The following is a 16659-nucleotide window of genomic DNA, read 5'->3' on the forward strand; positions in this document are numbered from 1 at the left end:
AGTTAAAATCCATGTCATTAAATGACACTCCTTCTCATCAATTAAGATACATGTCTGTTTAGTTTGCTTTATAAATTTCAGAGGTCATCTTTTTAAAAAAACATTTTGTATATTACAGGTCGGACCCATTTCCAAGTAGGGTCATACACCCGACTAAGCAAAGCTTAGCTCTGCCACTACCGCCATTGACCCATGTATGTTTCCACTACCGCCTCCCCTTTCCTCTAAAATTGTTCACTCACCCTCCCATCTGCCATGGACAATCCCGAAATTTGAAGATATTTTTGGAAGGAAATTTGGTTTGAAAACTCTCTTGGGCATTCCATCCCCAATTGTCCTAACTTTTTACCATGGCATACACAATCAAACACCAAAAAACTACTGTTGTTGAAAATTCATGATGATGATAGAAGTTTGGACCTTGAAACTAAAGAATTGATGAACATGAAGATTTTGGCAGAATACATGAGATTTGATCTAAAAAATATGTTGAAAATGAGAATTTGTTGTTTTTCGAAGTAATTGTTTAATATGAGAAAAAATGATGCAACTAATGTCGACGAGGACACAAACTAATCAAGTTTTATTTGTCAAGATTGAAGTTAAAATTCGAGTTTAAGATTGCTTTAGATACTTCTTATTGGTTCGTAATGATTTGGGTTGTGGTCCTAATAGTGATATATGAAGCAACAGCCTACATAAGCTCAATACATTGATGTGGTTCAGAAATTCAATTCATACGATGAAGAATGTGGAATAGATCTGATTAAATGGTCGTATACCGATGCCAAAAAGGTTGTGGTTCCGATGCTTTGAGAAGCTTCTAAATGATTTATAATGAATGGCTAAACACAGTTCTTGAATGTATGGACAAAATCGGTGAGTTCGAATTGTTTTGTATCATTCATGTTAACTAGTTTCACTATAATTTGTGAAAAAAATATCATAATTGACATAACGTAACTTACAAAACTTTTTGTTCAAATATATATAATTAATTACAAACTTTATCAATTGTGGGTGATACCGATATGCACCTGGTAACAACATAACCCTTTCTTCCCATTTCATATCTACATGTCCTGTTTGCAAAAATATCTCACATGTTCCAAAACCCATCCGTAAAATGCAACAAAAGCAAAGTTTCAAAACCCAAAAAAAAAAGAGATAATTATTTTTGTAGTTGATTATTACTCCTCATCCAAACTCTTCTAAACAACAGGCTTCCTGAATGCAGACAGCATTCTGGGAGATATAAGCAGAATAAACGCCAAAAAGGAACCAACAAATATCTTCATCGCGTACCCAACAGGATCACGCTTAAATTCTTGAGAGCTGCTGCCACTGATTAATGATGATGAGGATGCTGACATGGCTGTAGCAGAAGGTAACGCCTCAATCACTGCATCCGCCAGGTCAGCAATGAAGGAAGTGGTGCACCCAAGAGCCGGGACCCGACCCCAGTTTTCAACACCTGATTTCAGTGCCAACTCCTTGTACTCCATATCTATTTCTTCCAGTGTCTCTATGTGCTCGCTCACAAAGCTAACAATTCAAAATCCCAAACCAAACATCATTTCATTTGTTTAGGAACTTGTCTTAATACAAAAATAGTGGATTTCAAATTATTTGTATTACAGCATTTTAGTTTTTTTTATTAAAGCATTAGAAACAAATCAATTAGAGTACATTGTTGTTTCTTGAAAATATAACTCTTCGGTCCCTCTGTACTCCTTGATACCACTTTGAGTTTGATTTATAGCTATGTTTTAAAATTTTACACATTTGACCCTTGAAGATAAAATAAATATACCTAACAGGAACTGCAAGAAGACTCTTGACACCTTGTTGGCCAAGCTGAACAAGAACTTGATCAGTGTATGGTTTCAACCACTGCACAGGCCCAACTCGACTCTGATAAAGGGAATCAAAACATATTTTTATATTATTATGGTTTGAAACACTTGTTATATATAAAAGAACAAGTATATAAATAATTTGAATTGGTGACCTGATAAGCCAATCTATGATTATTTTCAATTCCTCTTGCTTTAAGTTCCTGCATGATCAAGTCAATGCATTCCTCCATCTGATATTTATATGGATCACCAGCATCAACAACATACGTCTCTGGCACCCCATGAGCACTAAAGAATATCATTACCTAAAATCACAAATCACATAAGCTGTTGCAACTTGCATATTTTAACCTTTTTATTATACTTGTACTTTGTGATTTCAGGGTATTTAATATTTAAAAGCAATCAACAAAGTAGCTTTTACCTCTTGAGGTTTATTAAAACCTTGCAATTCCTCTTCAATCAAGTCAGCCATAGACTTTATATAACCATATCTTTGATACCAAGACTGGATAATGGCAACAGGAAGCTTAGACAAAACTTTGTCTTCCCTGCATGTGATTGTGATGTGACTCAAGTTAATTCCCTTATCAGAGTTTCAAAATCAATAACCTCAAAGAAAATGAAATCAAGCATTTATGATTCACCTAAAGATGTTTTGAAGTGCACGTATACTTGATCCGGTTGTTGAAATAGAAAACTGAGGGTAAAGAGGCAACACCACAAGCCTTGTGATCCCATCCCTCTTAATCTGTCATGGATAAAAAAAGAAACATCATTATTAACAATCTCAATTGATGATGACTTTATGGTAATCTTTAATTTTACTTTTTTGTGTTGAAATGCCCTGATAGTAGACCAATTATTCTCCAAATTATAATAAGTTAACTACCTGTTGGGCAGCTTCTTCAGTGAAGGGATGCCAGTAACGCATTGCAATGTAGACATTAGCAGGTAATTTCTTAGCTTCAAGTTCTGATTTTAGAGCAGCAGCCTACAACAAACAGCTATAATCATAAATATATACTGAAATGAAAATATGAAATGCAATATAAAAATCAGATGAAAGTCAATTAGAAAACTCAAACATCAACAATAGCATGTCTTACTCTTACCTGCTCATCTGTTATCTTTCTCAAAGGTGAACCACCTCCAATTGAGGCATAAGCTTCTTTACTTTTTCTTGCTCTTAATACAGAAATGATTTGTGCTAAAGGTTGTTGTAGGAAACGAAACAACCTTGGTAGACGGATAATATCCTGTCCCAAACACTAAAATTGTTAGCATGATGAAAAATATAGGAACTAAATTAGCACTGAATCTTTCTTTAGAGTTTCAAAAAGGAGAATTATTTGTACAAATACACATACCGGATCTGCAAAGAGGTTATAGAGAAAGGGTTGAACATCAACAAGTGTCTCTGGGCCTCCAAGATTCAAAAGCAATACTCCAACTTTTTCCTCCTCCACATGTGAATCAGATTCAGTTTCACTCAAAGGATGTGTGCATACCCCTACAGAACAAAAGCTCTTTCCAGCTAAACCTATGTTCTTTATGGGTTCGTCTAATTTTAATTTCTGGAGGTTGCTGACAGTTGAATTGGAGTTCCCAGATGCTTTGCATGTATGGCTGCAGAAAGAAACTTGATGTTTTCTATGGAAACACACACTGCAAGTAGAGGAAGTAGGTGGATGTTTTAGTTTAATTATAACAAACAGGAGGCGATTTCATTAAGTGTGTTAACTTTTAAAAGAGCTAAAACATTTTCCGAATAGAAATGCCAAGGAAGTTAATGATCCAACCACAGCTCGTTTACACGTTAGTGATGCCTAACTTAGATTAACGAAGGCATAACTAAATCTCAGAATAATTTCAATACTAACAATCTAAAATTGTAAGATATGAAGCATATACAGGTTATATGAGAATCAAACGCTATGGATTCGACAAATTTTACAGAACCAGATTATAATATAAGCTTCTAACGCACGGATCTCCGATTAGGATTCAATTTCCTTACCAATCCGATTTCAGTTTCATTACCAATCAGGGTTCAAAGGCAGCACACCATTTCATAATTGATCAGGCGAAACTAATAACATAAACTACACAGCATACACACAATTGAATGGCATCCATGCTTGTACATGGGGATATTCGTATATAAAACTTACACTGAAGAATTGTGATTGAATTTGGAGGTTGTCAACTCTGACAGTTTCACGCCGAGCAGAGCATGAGAAGTCGCTGCTGTGTTCATGGCAACGAATAACGCCAAATTTGGGTGTACGTAAACCCTTCAAAACAAGGAAAAGTAAATCTGGGTTCGAGAGTTTTGTGAATTCTTTCAAGGGTTTCTTAGGGTTCTTGCAAATTATTATCAAATTAATAAGTGCAAGAATTCTGAATTAGTAATTACATTGTTAAAGAATGGGGAATAAAATTAAAGAAAATATATTTATTATTTTTCAATAATTAATAAAAAATTAACGATTTGAACAAAATAATCATACGCATCTACAAAAATCTATCATATCTACAAAAATCGTATGTGACATGCCAAAAATCATTTTAGTATATAGGTGGAAGGGATTAGGGATGAGCATTGGAACCGGAACCGCCTTGGAACTGCCGGTTCTGGAACTGGAACTGCCTTAAGTGGTTCCGGTTCCGATTCCTAAAGTTATGGAACCGCCTTAAGCGGTTCCGATTTCAATTCTCATTTTTTCGGAACCGCTACCCGCTGGGTACCCGCCGAAACCGGTTTATATATATATATATATATATATATATATATATATATATATATATATATATGTGTGTGTGTGTGTGTGTGTGTGTGTGTGTGTCATTTAAACCGGTTTAGAATATATTGGTCTGTCCCACTTTGGTCCAAATTGATTCGATTTGGATCGAACTAGTTGCGGTTTTATCGACAAAATTAACAAAGTTAATGTAACCGGGTTACCCGCTCCCAGAACTGGAACCGCCGGTTCCGGGACTGGTTCCAAAAATTTAAGAACCGCCTAGAGTGGTTCCGGTTCCGGTTCTAACTTTCTAGGAACCGCCGGTTCCGGTTCTCGCCAAATGAGGCGGGTACCCACCTATGCTCATCCCTAGAAGGGATTTTCATATATGCGAGTGAATTTTCGAAGATGCATATGTGATATTCTTAGCTATACATCTATGGAAAAATATGTTTCCTCAACAAATGAGTTTGTGTAGATGCCATATTTTCTCAAAATTTCATTAACGAAAAATAGGTTTCTTTGAATGAAATGCCAAAAAATAAGTTTTATCAAAATGTGAAAACTATATTTCTTTGTAATTCTTACTATGAAATTATAAATTCTTATTGTGAAAAGCGTAAAATACAGAAAAACACAATCATTTATTTATCAACATTTAGAAAAACCATTATATTTTTTTATATGAGAAAAACTCTTACATATTTAATTACCATTCATATTAATCCAAATATTTGTTTTTTTTTTTTAATTACTAGTTGTTTTCTGACATAACATTTATATTTTTTGTTTTTAGGTTAACAATGAAACATAAATAAACGAAGTTGATTCTTTTCTTAAGTAAAACGTGAGAAATACATAATTTACTCAAACAACCATTACTCAAGCAAGTATAAGTGACATTGTTTATGTTTTTTCAATGTTAACCTAAAACCGAACAGGATAAATGTTATGTCAAAAAACAACATGATAACTTCTTAAAACTAGATGTTTGGGTAAATATGAAAGATAACTGAAAATGTAAAGGTTTTTCTGCATATAAATAAAATATAAGAGTTTTTCTGAATGTTGATAGATAAATAGTTGTGTTTTTTTGTATTTTTCCCATGTGAAAAATCTAAAATCTAAACTGCAAAAATCTTCTTATTCTAATAAAAGACTCGTTTTATTTTCCTTTTGACATGTGTCACCATATTAAGCCTCATAATTAATGCATATTTTTTTTGCCACGTGTCACCATATTATGTCTTCTAATTAATGCATGCCACTTATCAACCTATTGATTATCTATTTCAAATTTCAAATTTTAAATTTTTCACTCTAATTACATTAAATTAACAACATTAAAAAAAAATTTAAAATAAAATTAACACAAACTATAAAGTGATATAATTTTACATATTTATTTAAATCAATGATTATAATTTTGTAGAAGTAAAAAAAATCTCTTAATTAATAATTTATTTAAAATAAGTGATTAATAATTTTGAGTTTTTTTATTATTAAAGTTTAATTAAATTTGTAACCGTGATTCTCACGGGTTATAAACTAATATAACATATATAGTTAATTTAATGGTCATCTTATAAGATGTACTTTTGATTAAAAAAAATTCAATACAACTTTCTTTGTTTGTAATTATTTTCCTGAAAAAAATACACGACTTTAAATTTTTTTTTTCTCTCTCTCTCTCTCTCTATATATATATATATATATATATATATATATATATATATATATATATATATTAAGATGTACGTTTGATTAAAAAAATTCAATGCAATTTTCTCTGATTGTTATTATTTTCCTGAAATAAAAACATGACTTTAAATTCTCTCTCTCTCTCTCTCTATATATATATATATATATATATATATATATATATATATATATATATATATATATATATATATATATTGGTTCATGACAATCAAAAAATGGTGGATGTATTTACCTTAGCCATTTTGTTAAAAACTATGGTGTAAAAATTTCATAAAATATAAATTATTAGATTTGGTTTAAGTGTGGTAAGGTTTGGAAGGTAGACCTAACATCTATTTGTCTTTCCGTTATCCATCAATGAAATATGTTATAAAGATAAATTTGATAAAAGTGATGTGAAACACTTGAAAACTGTTATTAAAAAAGTTTTAGTGGTTGTATATTTTTATGTGGTAGATAATGATCTGGTGGAAGAGGCTCCAACTGTTCAATATAATGCAACAAATCGATCTAACGGAAAAGGCTTTGGTAACAGAAATGGAAAAGGCTTTGTTAAGAACCGATCTAGCGAAAGAAGTAGCAACAACCAGTCATGTATTTTTATCTCATAAAGTGGTCATTAATACCCTCTTAGGTATGTTGTATATTAAACAAAAGTACAACCATAATTATGGTATGACGATTAGGTACACGCACAAAGTCTTGGATAAGTTGTATACGAGACCTAATTTTCGGTTCGAAAAAATCATTATGTCAATCCATAAACTTATAAGTATCTTGATGAAGATGTTGCTACATTTTACAATGTTGTTCCTACAAATGACAATGATGTTGATATGTTAATACATATGTTGTTAAAGATGATGATGCCGATTATTGAGAAGTACTTTTGTTGGGAGATGATATGAATCCACTTCCTTATGAGGAGCAAGTAGATTTTTGTATAAACTATTTGACCTTAAGAAAAGGTGATATATAATTGAATGGTCAGATGATGAATACACATTACACAAGAACACCATCCACTCGATATGCATGTTATACCCACCTGTTCAAACCCGATATATGCACCAACTCCATCACACAAGCAAAACCCATCATAGAGGATAAAAAATCTACAAATATTCAAAGACAAATAATCTTTTTCACTGACACTATGTGCAAATAGTGCTCGTGAAGTAGATCAAACAAAAAATATGTTTCAAGCATCTTGTTACCACCAAATTTGTATTTGGCTTATTTCATACAACTGAATAACATTAGCATGTTTCATGTCAGAAAACCTATGGATGAACACACTTGTGTTTCAACATAATTGAACACAAACCATTGTGAAAACAAACAAAAAAGTGTTGAGTCATTTAATTGTCGATGTGTTGAGTAATGATCATAACATAGCCTATTGTGAAACCAACATCCATCAGGATTTCACTACCAAATAAAAATTAAATATTTCATACACATAAATAAAAATTAAATATTTCATACACACAAGCATGAAGTACGAAACAACATACAATTAAACCTCTTAAGGCCTCAAGAGGAATCATTTTGTAGAGCCCTTTTGTAGTGTTACAATTTGGGGAAGAATAATATTGGAATAGTGACATAAATTCAAAAAGATAATTACAAACAATTTGAGTTATTGTTCCTATTGATTGGTTAACGGTAAGCTTAGTTTTTATGTTTGTATCTTTATATGGTATATTTCCACATCATTTGTTAATTAATTTTGAGTTTTTTTGTAGATACATGTCTTCCTCAAATGTTGTAGGTGTGCCATCGTGATAGACGCGACTCATCTAAAGAGTGATGCAAAGGCACCATGTTATTGGTTATCGTAGTAGACGATAACAAACAAAAATTTATTGTTGTGCATGAAATATTCAAGAGGGAGTGCATAAATATGCGCATGGTTCCTAAAAAGCTACATGATTGACCGGCGACTCGAAACCTTTAACCTTAACTTATGAAAGGGCACCATCGATTGCCGTGTCCATTGCAACTATATTCTCGAATTCACATCATGGTATTTGTGGTAATCATATTTGATTGAATGTACAAGCTAAGTACGGGGGAAATCTGAAGGCAAATATGTTGTTTTGGAAGTCAGCCAAAACGTACAAAGTGTATGATTTTGACAATTATTTTGAAACGCTATGTGATATATGAAAAATAAATTGGAATATTCAAAATGTGAAAATTCAAAAAATGTTGGAATGCATATTTCTACGGTCTTCATTATAATCTTATGATATCAAACAATGCAGAGACCACCAACATGTTATCTAGAGATGCCGATAACGATATTTTTATAGTTCTTTTGCATGAAGTTGTGATACCTGTTATTGTTATTTTAACGTCTGGACAAAGCAAATATATTTAACATGCATTGACAATGTTTAATGAGTTGGTTAATGGAATTGAAAGTTTAACAAGAATCTCCCCAAGAGGAGGAATCTATAATTGGGGAAAGTTTTGTACGTCAAGAAGTAATATTTTAATAATATTTCTCATTATATATGAATCTATGATGTTACATAAAAAATCAATAAGATGTCCTATTAATAATATATGTATTACTATTAACTAATTAAAATAAATAAATAAAATTTTTATTAAGTATTTGTTATCCAAACAAGAATAAATAAAATGTTTTTCTATTAAAAAATTTTATCTACTATTATTAATATTGTTTAAATTATAAAGTTGGCTAAGTTAATTATCCCGTATGATTAATTATGGGGATAATTAGTCACTGGACTAGTATATCATCAAACTTGTTGTAGGATTAAAGATATAATCCCATCTTTGGTATCCTCCTTCGTCCCCTAGTCGACAACCTTACTTCCAAAACATTTGGATTTTCAATTTTCATTAAGGATTAATACGAAAGAGGTGATTTGATCGTTGATTGGAAGATTAGCATCCAAATGGGTGTCACATGTTTTTTTGTGACATCACTTAGGTCTAAAACTATAAACAGTCAATTTACTGCGAACCATATTGTAGCGAGACCTACGACATAATACATCGATGACTTATGTACAAATGAGATCATGTTACTCATAAGTGCCTTCAGGATACCTCAAAACGCTCAAAAGGTTGACCATCATCATCAAACAGGAAGTAGTTCAAAAGTCAGTGAGATTTGATGCCCTAAAAATGAAATTTTCGCATTTGATGTAACACTCCAAATCAGGTATTACCTTGAAGCCCTTGAAAGATTGAAAATATTGCATAATAGATCCCTTAAGTACGTTGGGCGTACTCATGGGTACGCTTAGCGTACTTTGCAAGAATGACCGCGGAGGGACAACACGTACACTAGGCGTACCAAGAGTACGTTGGGCGTACGTGATGGATGTCCAACCCCTAATTTCCAGACTTGAGGCCTATATAAGCATCCTTAACTCAATTGAGCCTCACCCTGATCAGCCTCTTTCACCTTCAAACGTCTTTGGAAACCCTAATACCATTTGAGAGTGTGTTTTGAGCTTAAGGAGTGCATTTATGGCCTTTATAGTGTTCATTCAAGAAGAAGAAGTTGTCAAGCAAGTTTGGAGTGGCATTGGGCTTCAAGAATCTGTATCTAATTCACCTTGAGGATCTTTTGGAGGTATAAAGCTTTGATCTTGCCTTCTTGTTCTTTAGATCTAGTTAGGGTTTTCTTTATGGTTCCTTTTTGTTGGTTTTGGACCTTCTCTTGAGAGTTGAGCAACTCCAAAGGTTGGAATGGTTAGATATGAGCCTTGTGAGCATGCTAGATGCATAAAAGCGCTAGCTTGGAGAGTATCTAGATTCCATGCAAGAGTTTGGAACCTTATATGAAGTCCTAATGTGAAGAATGAAGTTTTTGAAGTCCCATATAGCATGCAAGGGTATAAAGTTACCAACTTTATGCCTTAGGACGTCTTAATGAGCTCAGATATGGTTTTGGACGTTAGAACATCGAGTATTAAGCACTTAATGGAAGGAAGTGCTTAATCTGTTTGTACGATGGGCGTAAGTTAGCGTACGTCGCGCATACTGCTCAAGGACTCAGTATGCTGCGCCTACCGGTGTGGTACGTCGGGCGTATGCACAATAATTGGACTTGGATTTGTTTTGGCCTTTGAGCTTTTGGGCCTCAATTAGTCATTGGGCCTGCTTATGTTTTGGGATTAGTGGGCCAGTTTATTTGTATTGGGTCATGGATGCTATGATCAGGCTTTATTGGGCTATGAGGTCCATTAATGATTTTGAATATGGACTTTAGGCCCATTAACTAAGGAAGATCTTTTGGGCCACCGGAAAAGGACTTGGAGTTTGGGTATTTCAATTGGATTGTGTTTAGCCCTAACATTGGGTAATGTTATCATTGTTCAGCACAGGAGGTTATAGACAGTTAGGAGAGCAACTTTTGGATTCTTCGGACAGAGGTGAGTCTTCTCACCATACCAATGGGTCTAAGGCACCAAGGCCGACCCATTTTATGTTATGTGGTATACTAGTTGTAGTAGAGATATGTGGTATGATAGTTAGCTTTATGCTAGTGATTATATGATATTTGCATGGAGGACCCCAGGGAGAGCTCGTGGCAATCGGATATATGACCATGTAAGGGAGCCCATGACATTCCTATGTAAAGACCATGTGGGGTAGCCCATGACACGATGGTATAAGACTCTGGGGGAGCCAACGGAATCCTTATATGTTTATATATGTGTTATGTAGTATGATAGATACTTCTGTGATATATGATATGCTAGTTGACGATGTATGTTGTTGCATGGAAGACCCCGGGGGGAGCCCGTGGCAGTTAGATATAAGACCATGTAGGGGAGCCCATGACATTCCTAGGTAAAGAACATGTGGGGTAGCCAATGACACGATGGTATAAGCCCCTGAGGGAGACCACGACATCCTTACAGGTTTATGTATGCATGGCTTATGTGGTATATGTAGCTTTTATAACTAATATGATATGTGTTATGTGGATTGTGTGTGGGGTATGCTATAGGGGGGGACTCACTAAGCATTAGCTTATATATTGTGGATTTGTTTCAGGTACATCAGAGCCTAAGGGAAAGGGCAAGCCTTGATGGCGTGGCGTGCACTCTCTCACAAGCGTTTTATGAGACACTTTGATGTTTTTAAATAAAAATTGTAATTGAAATGAGTTTGAAAACAATTATATCTGGATTTTGTAAATTATGAGAATGTGTTTGGGTAATCAAAAATGAAAATTATCCTTTGAAAAATTGGGTTGTTACATTTGACCTACATGGGGGCCATGGATGATCAAATTGGATAGAACATGTTCCCATGATTTTGGTGGATATAAATAACCAAAACTTATGATTTATCTCTTTATCAAACATTTTAAGTATGAAATTACATACAAATAAAATACTTTTTTTGGTCATTTTAAAAGTATTATTACCGCAATTAGCATAAAACTTGTAACTCTCATCAACTTTTGTATTGACTCTCAAACTACATGTATATATTCTCAGGAGCTTACTGAACCAACTTTTAGCAGAAGAGATAGTCACAAATTTCAGGCAATCTAGTATCTCTAGTTTTTGATATATCGGCCTATCTGGGCAAATTGATGAACTTATTATTATTATTTGTATGAATAATGTATTCAAACCTTAAAGTGGAATATAATTGATGGGTTGTTATTGTTGTAACTTGTGATATATATTCAATTTGTTTGTGTTCCATGAACCCAACATGTTCTGTCGTCTCATTCAGAGGTGTAACATTTTTCGTGCGGATGCCTATAGGATTGTTCAACTTTCTTTTAACAAAGTTTCTATATTAAAGTGATCAAGAAATTGCTCAGAAGGTATTTCTTGAAAACTCGTATGATAGATTATTGGCTAATTTGATTGATTCAAATGATCCATCTTTTGGAAATTTGTTTTTATAAAATTATTTATTATTTTTGCTATGTATTCTGATTGCTTGAAAATATTTCTAGTGGTGATATTACGCCTTGATGCAAGGGTACAAAATGATGCTACTCATACAACTATAGATGATGTCATCGCTAATAAAAAGATTTGATGACATCATTAGCAAATCAGCCGAATTGATTATTTGGTTTGAGGATTAGACGAAATTCGCACAATGGGCCAATTAACAATAATTATCGCTTCACCATGATGCAAGTTGTTCGTCCATTCAGAACTGTTTAAAGATACAAAACGATATTTTTTTTTTTTTTGATTTTTACAATTGTTTGGATCTTTTATATCATTTATGTTTTGATTTAGACAATTGATTAGAGATGTTATCGTGATCAAATTTTGTGTGTTAGAAACTTTCTATGGGTTCTTCATGGGATTTTTTTTTTAACTTTGGACATCCATTTTCTTTGTTCAAATAGTCTCACATTACACCTGAATTGATCCTATTAGGATGGTGATCTTTTTTATGGTAAAATAAAATGAACTTGTGATCAAGATTAAAAATTTAACGATCCAGTAGCGATTATATTTGTTATGAAAGAGATGTAAGAAAACAAGACCTAGGTGTTTGTTTCCTTATAAAATTAAATTAATCTTAATGTATTTTTAACAAATTGTCTTATAAATGTATTCATATACTTGCTTGTTTTTGGGTGTTTGAACTCATAAACCATAAATATTTGTCTCACTAAATTTACATACACACAAATTCCTTGTCAATATGTTGCTTAATTGACTCCCTTCATTTGAGGTTCCAATGAAGTATGAAACATAAACCCCAAGATACCGCTACCAACAATACCATTGCCACCATGTTCACTGCCACCATTCTCCCATCATTCATCCCTCCTATAGCTAACATTTTCACTACCATCTTACACCTCTCTAATTTATCCTTCATTTTTGAATCCATACTTGTCTTTGTCTTTATGATCTTCTCACTTGATGGTTCATTTTCTTTGATCCGATCTGATTGCTTGTGTTCAATTTTTTCTTGGTTGTTTGGATTTGTATTGTCACTAGTCATAGATGATGGCTGTTGTGGGAAAGTGGTGGTGGGTGCATTGGTCATCTTCTTAGGCATGGTAATACTGAGGATTCCACCATCGAATTTGGCGCGGATTTTGCTCTTTTCGCATGTTTCAGGAATTGTAAAATCTTCACGAAAACGATTCCATTTGTTTCCGGATACAAGACACTCCCCACGGATTCTAAGGATGTTTGGATTTTCAGTTGTAACCTTTATAAACTCCTTTCGGAATCCTACAACACAAATGCAAGTAATCAAATTTGAAATTATACACGAAAAATAGTTTGATGGTTGAATGATTTTACGGTTTATTTTGGGTAATAAATAAGAATATCTACAATACAGTCTTTTTTTAATTGTTTTTCCAAACCAAAAAGCTCTTGAATTTGAAAAAATATATATATTAAACTTTTTTGATCAATTTTTTTATTAAGATTATTTATATCTTTGAATTTGATTATTACCAGTAAAATATAAATTAAAATTGCATCTCACTTTAGAATTATTAGGGACAAAATGGTCGGGTCGGCCGACGTCGGTAGTGGATGAGATTGGGTAGACCCACATGTCTCTCTTTTTTTTCTTTAAAGAAAAGATATGTACATTAATAGTATATTAAAAATTATTACATGTTCATATTTAGTATGCTAACTTTTAACCTTTTTTTTTTTTTTTTTTGATAAACTGATTTTGGAGGTTATAAACGAATTAAAATACATTTTTGAGCAACTTGTAAAAACGTTGAGACAAGATGTATGGATATCACACATATGAGTTGAATAATTTCTTTTACTTTCATGTAAACAAGAAAATTTACCAAGAAGATAAACGAGAAGATTATCATGATCATCTTCTTGTCTCCATTCGAAGATAGGCTTGAACTTTTCATAAACGCGCCCGGTGATCACTCGTCTTGGCCGGTTTAGATCGTTAGTTCCACCACCCCTGAGTTTCATCCTAACTTTATTTGATCACTCGAGGCTCTTGATTTCGACAAATAAACTATTTTTTTTTTAAACAATAAACCATATATACCAAGAAAGGTATTAAAGTGCTATATGTATGTATGGGTTAGTTGAAAATTAACTTGAAATGAGGGTTGAGTTTGCTTGTAGATGAAGAAGTTCCAGGGAGTTTGCTTGGGGTGAGTCTTTATGGGTTATATTTTGTTTGATATTCTTGAAAAAAAAGCGACGGACTAATACTTTTCTTTTCTACCAAGGAATTAGACGTGATGATTCAATTAACATGTTACATATTGCAACCGATTCCAATACTTTTTTTTTATTCAAACCAATTTAACATGTTACATAATGCAATTGACTCCCTTACGGTAAGTCGGTAACGAGGTGTGATACCATATTTTTCTATATTTTTTGTTGGACAAAATACAAAAAAAACACAATTATTATCTATCAATATTCAAAAAGAAATGTTTATATTTTGTTTATATATTGAAAAATCTTATATTTTCAATTACAATTCAAATTTACCCAAATATCCGTTTTTTAAAGAAGTTATCAGTTGTTTTGTAACATAACATTTATCTTGTTCATTTTTAGGTTGACATGAAAAAAAAAAAAATGATGTCACATATTTTTACTTGAGTAAATGTTCGTTGAATAAATGATTTGTTTCTCACGTTTTATCTTAAACAAGAGACAATGTTACTTATTTTTGTTTTCATGTTAATTTTTTTTTGAACCGACAAATTTAGACTACTCCTAAGCTAACAACACTTGTTCCACCTATGTCGATGACGGGACTAGAACCCTCGACCTTAAAGAGGGTGGACACCACCTGATACCGCTGGGCTACAAGCCCTTTGGTATTTTGGTTAATTTAAAAACGAAAAAAATAAATATCATGTTACAAAACAAATAATTTCTTTAAAAAACTGAATATTTTTATTAATGTGAAAGATAACTGAAAAATATAAAAGTTTCTGCATATAAATAAAATATATATATATATATATATATATATATATATATATATATATATATATATATATATATATTTTTTAGATAAATAGTTGTGTTTCTTTTGTATTTTGCTATTTTTTCCTTGTTACATTGTCCTTAGATTATTTACTTAAGTCTTCTGTCACCACTATATCTATCTAGGGATGGTTTATTTTTCTCCTTTTATTTTTTATTTTCATTTTTAAACAGAAATAAAAAAAGTATTAATTTACTAAATAAAATATTTAACAAATACATTTAAAATCAAAACATTTTATTAAAATTAATTATATTGAAAATTGAAAATTTTATTTTTTTATGTTGTTTTTAAATGGCCCGTTTGAATTAAGACTATCGTAATTCACACCGAAACACAACTCAACTATTTATTAAAAATCAGGTTATAATCTGTGGAATCAACGGTTAATAAGGTAAAATAACATATAATATACAAAGTATAAATATAATAATCATTAATCATAGATTTGCATATATTTATTTTTATACAATGTAAGTAACATAACAACCACACTTAAACATGGTAATACAATGGTAGTATTGGTAGACTTTCAAAAGTACAATGCCTTAGTTGAAAAAGAAATAGAAATGCTAATCATTTGTAAATGAAGTATGTTGTTATTGTTAGCAAGTAACAAAAGAAAAAGAGGAAAATATTAACATGCATTACCCATTAAAGCATTGTGGACGGTGCTTATTTCATGTTTATTTAAAACTTTTGGTGCTTGACACTAAAACTTTTAACAAAAGAAGTTTAAGTACATGGACAATTACCATTCACCCCAAAGGTTGAGATTTTAAAATTGATTCAAGAGGGAAAGCTCTTTTGAATAGAAGTTGAGCTTAGTTCACTTGCTATGTGTGCAAAATAAAAAATAAAAAATCACAAAAAACTAAAAAGATTACATGTTAGTAGCAATGTACTTTTATTGATTAGTTTGCATAGCAAATAGAATAAAAAAGGAATGTGATTGACTAATGATCCATTAATTTATAAATTAAAGATAAAGACAAACATGGACAATCAATAAAATTATTGGATGAAAAAAAAAACCAATTTAGTAAGTACTTTTAGTTTCATGTATAGTAAAACGCATCTACCAAAAACCTGAGTAAAAATATATTACGTTTTGATTTGACTTGCTTGAACTTTGAATTCTACCGGTGGATTTTCTAAGATGTATTACTTTGACTTTTTGAGTATTATGTTTTTTCTTTCAATTAAAAATGCTATATGATTTCTAAATAAAGCAATATAAATTTATTGTAATCCAAATGAAATTGTCACGATAACCAGATTGTTTAAACTATTAAATTCCAATTATTTAGTTAGGTAATTTAAAGTTAACTTAGTATGAC

General features: G+C 32.0%; 2 protein-coding genes across 2 annotated transcripts; both read right to left on the reverse strand.

Moving 5' to 3' along the window:
• Positions 1-928: 928 nt before the first annotated feature.
• LOC145026980 (ferrochelatase-2, chloroplastic-like) lies at positions 929-4376 on the reverse strand. Its single transcript, XM_078976877.1, has 9 exons — positions 4034-4376; positions 3230-3527; positions 2975-3118; positions 2752-2853; positions 2507-2610; positions 2284-2410; positions 2012-2164; positions 1814-1914; positions 929-1545 (listed from the first exon to the last, which is right to left on the reverse strand). The coding sequence occupies exons 1-9, from the start codon at positions 4117-4119 to the stop codon at positions 1212-1214; spliced, it is 1449 nt and encodes a 482-aa protein (XP_078833003.1). The 5' UTR covers positions 4120-4376; the 3' UTR covers positions 929-1211.
• Positions 4377-12910: 8534 nt separating this feature from the next.
• Positions 12911-14447, reverse strand: LOC145048580 (uncharacterized). The gene is made up of 2 exons (XM_078997114.1): positions 14136-14447; positions 12911-13551 (listed from the first exon to the last, which is right to left on the reverse strand). Exons 1-2 carry the CDS (start codon positions 14272-14274, stop codon positions 13031-13033), a joined length of 660 nt encoding a protein of 219 aa, XP_078853240.1. The 5' UTR covers positions 14275-14447; the 3' UTR covers positions 12911-13030.
• Positions 14448-16659: the final 2212 nt, after the last annotated feature.

Source organism: Lactuca saligna, chromosome 1 (genome assembly GCF_052625555.1).
Source record: "Lactuca saligna cultivar CGN05327 chromosome 1, ASM5262555v1, whole genome shotgun sequence".
In the NCBI taxonomy this organism is placed as follows: Eukaryota; Viridiplantae; Streptophyta; class Magnoliopsida; order Asterales; family Asteraceae; genus Lactuca; species Lactuca saligna.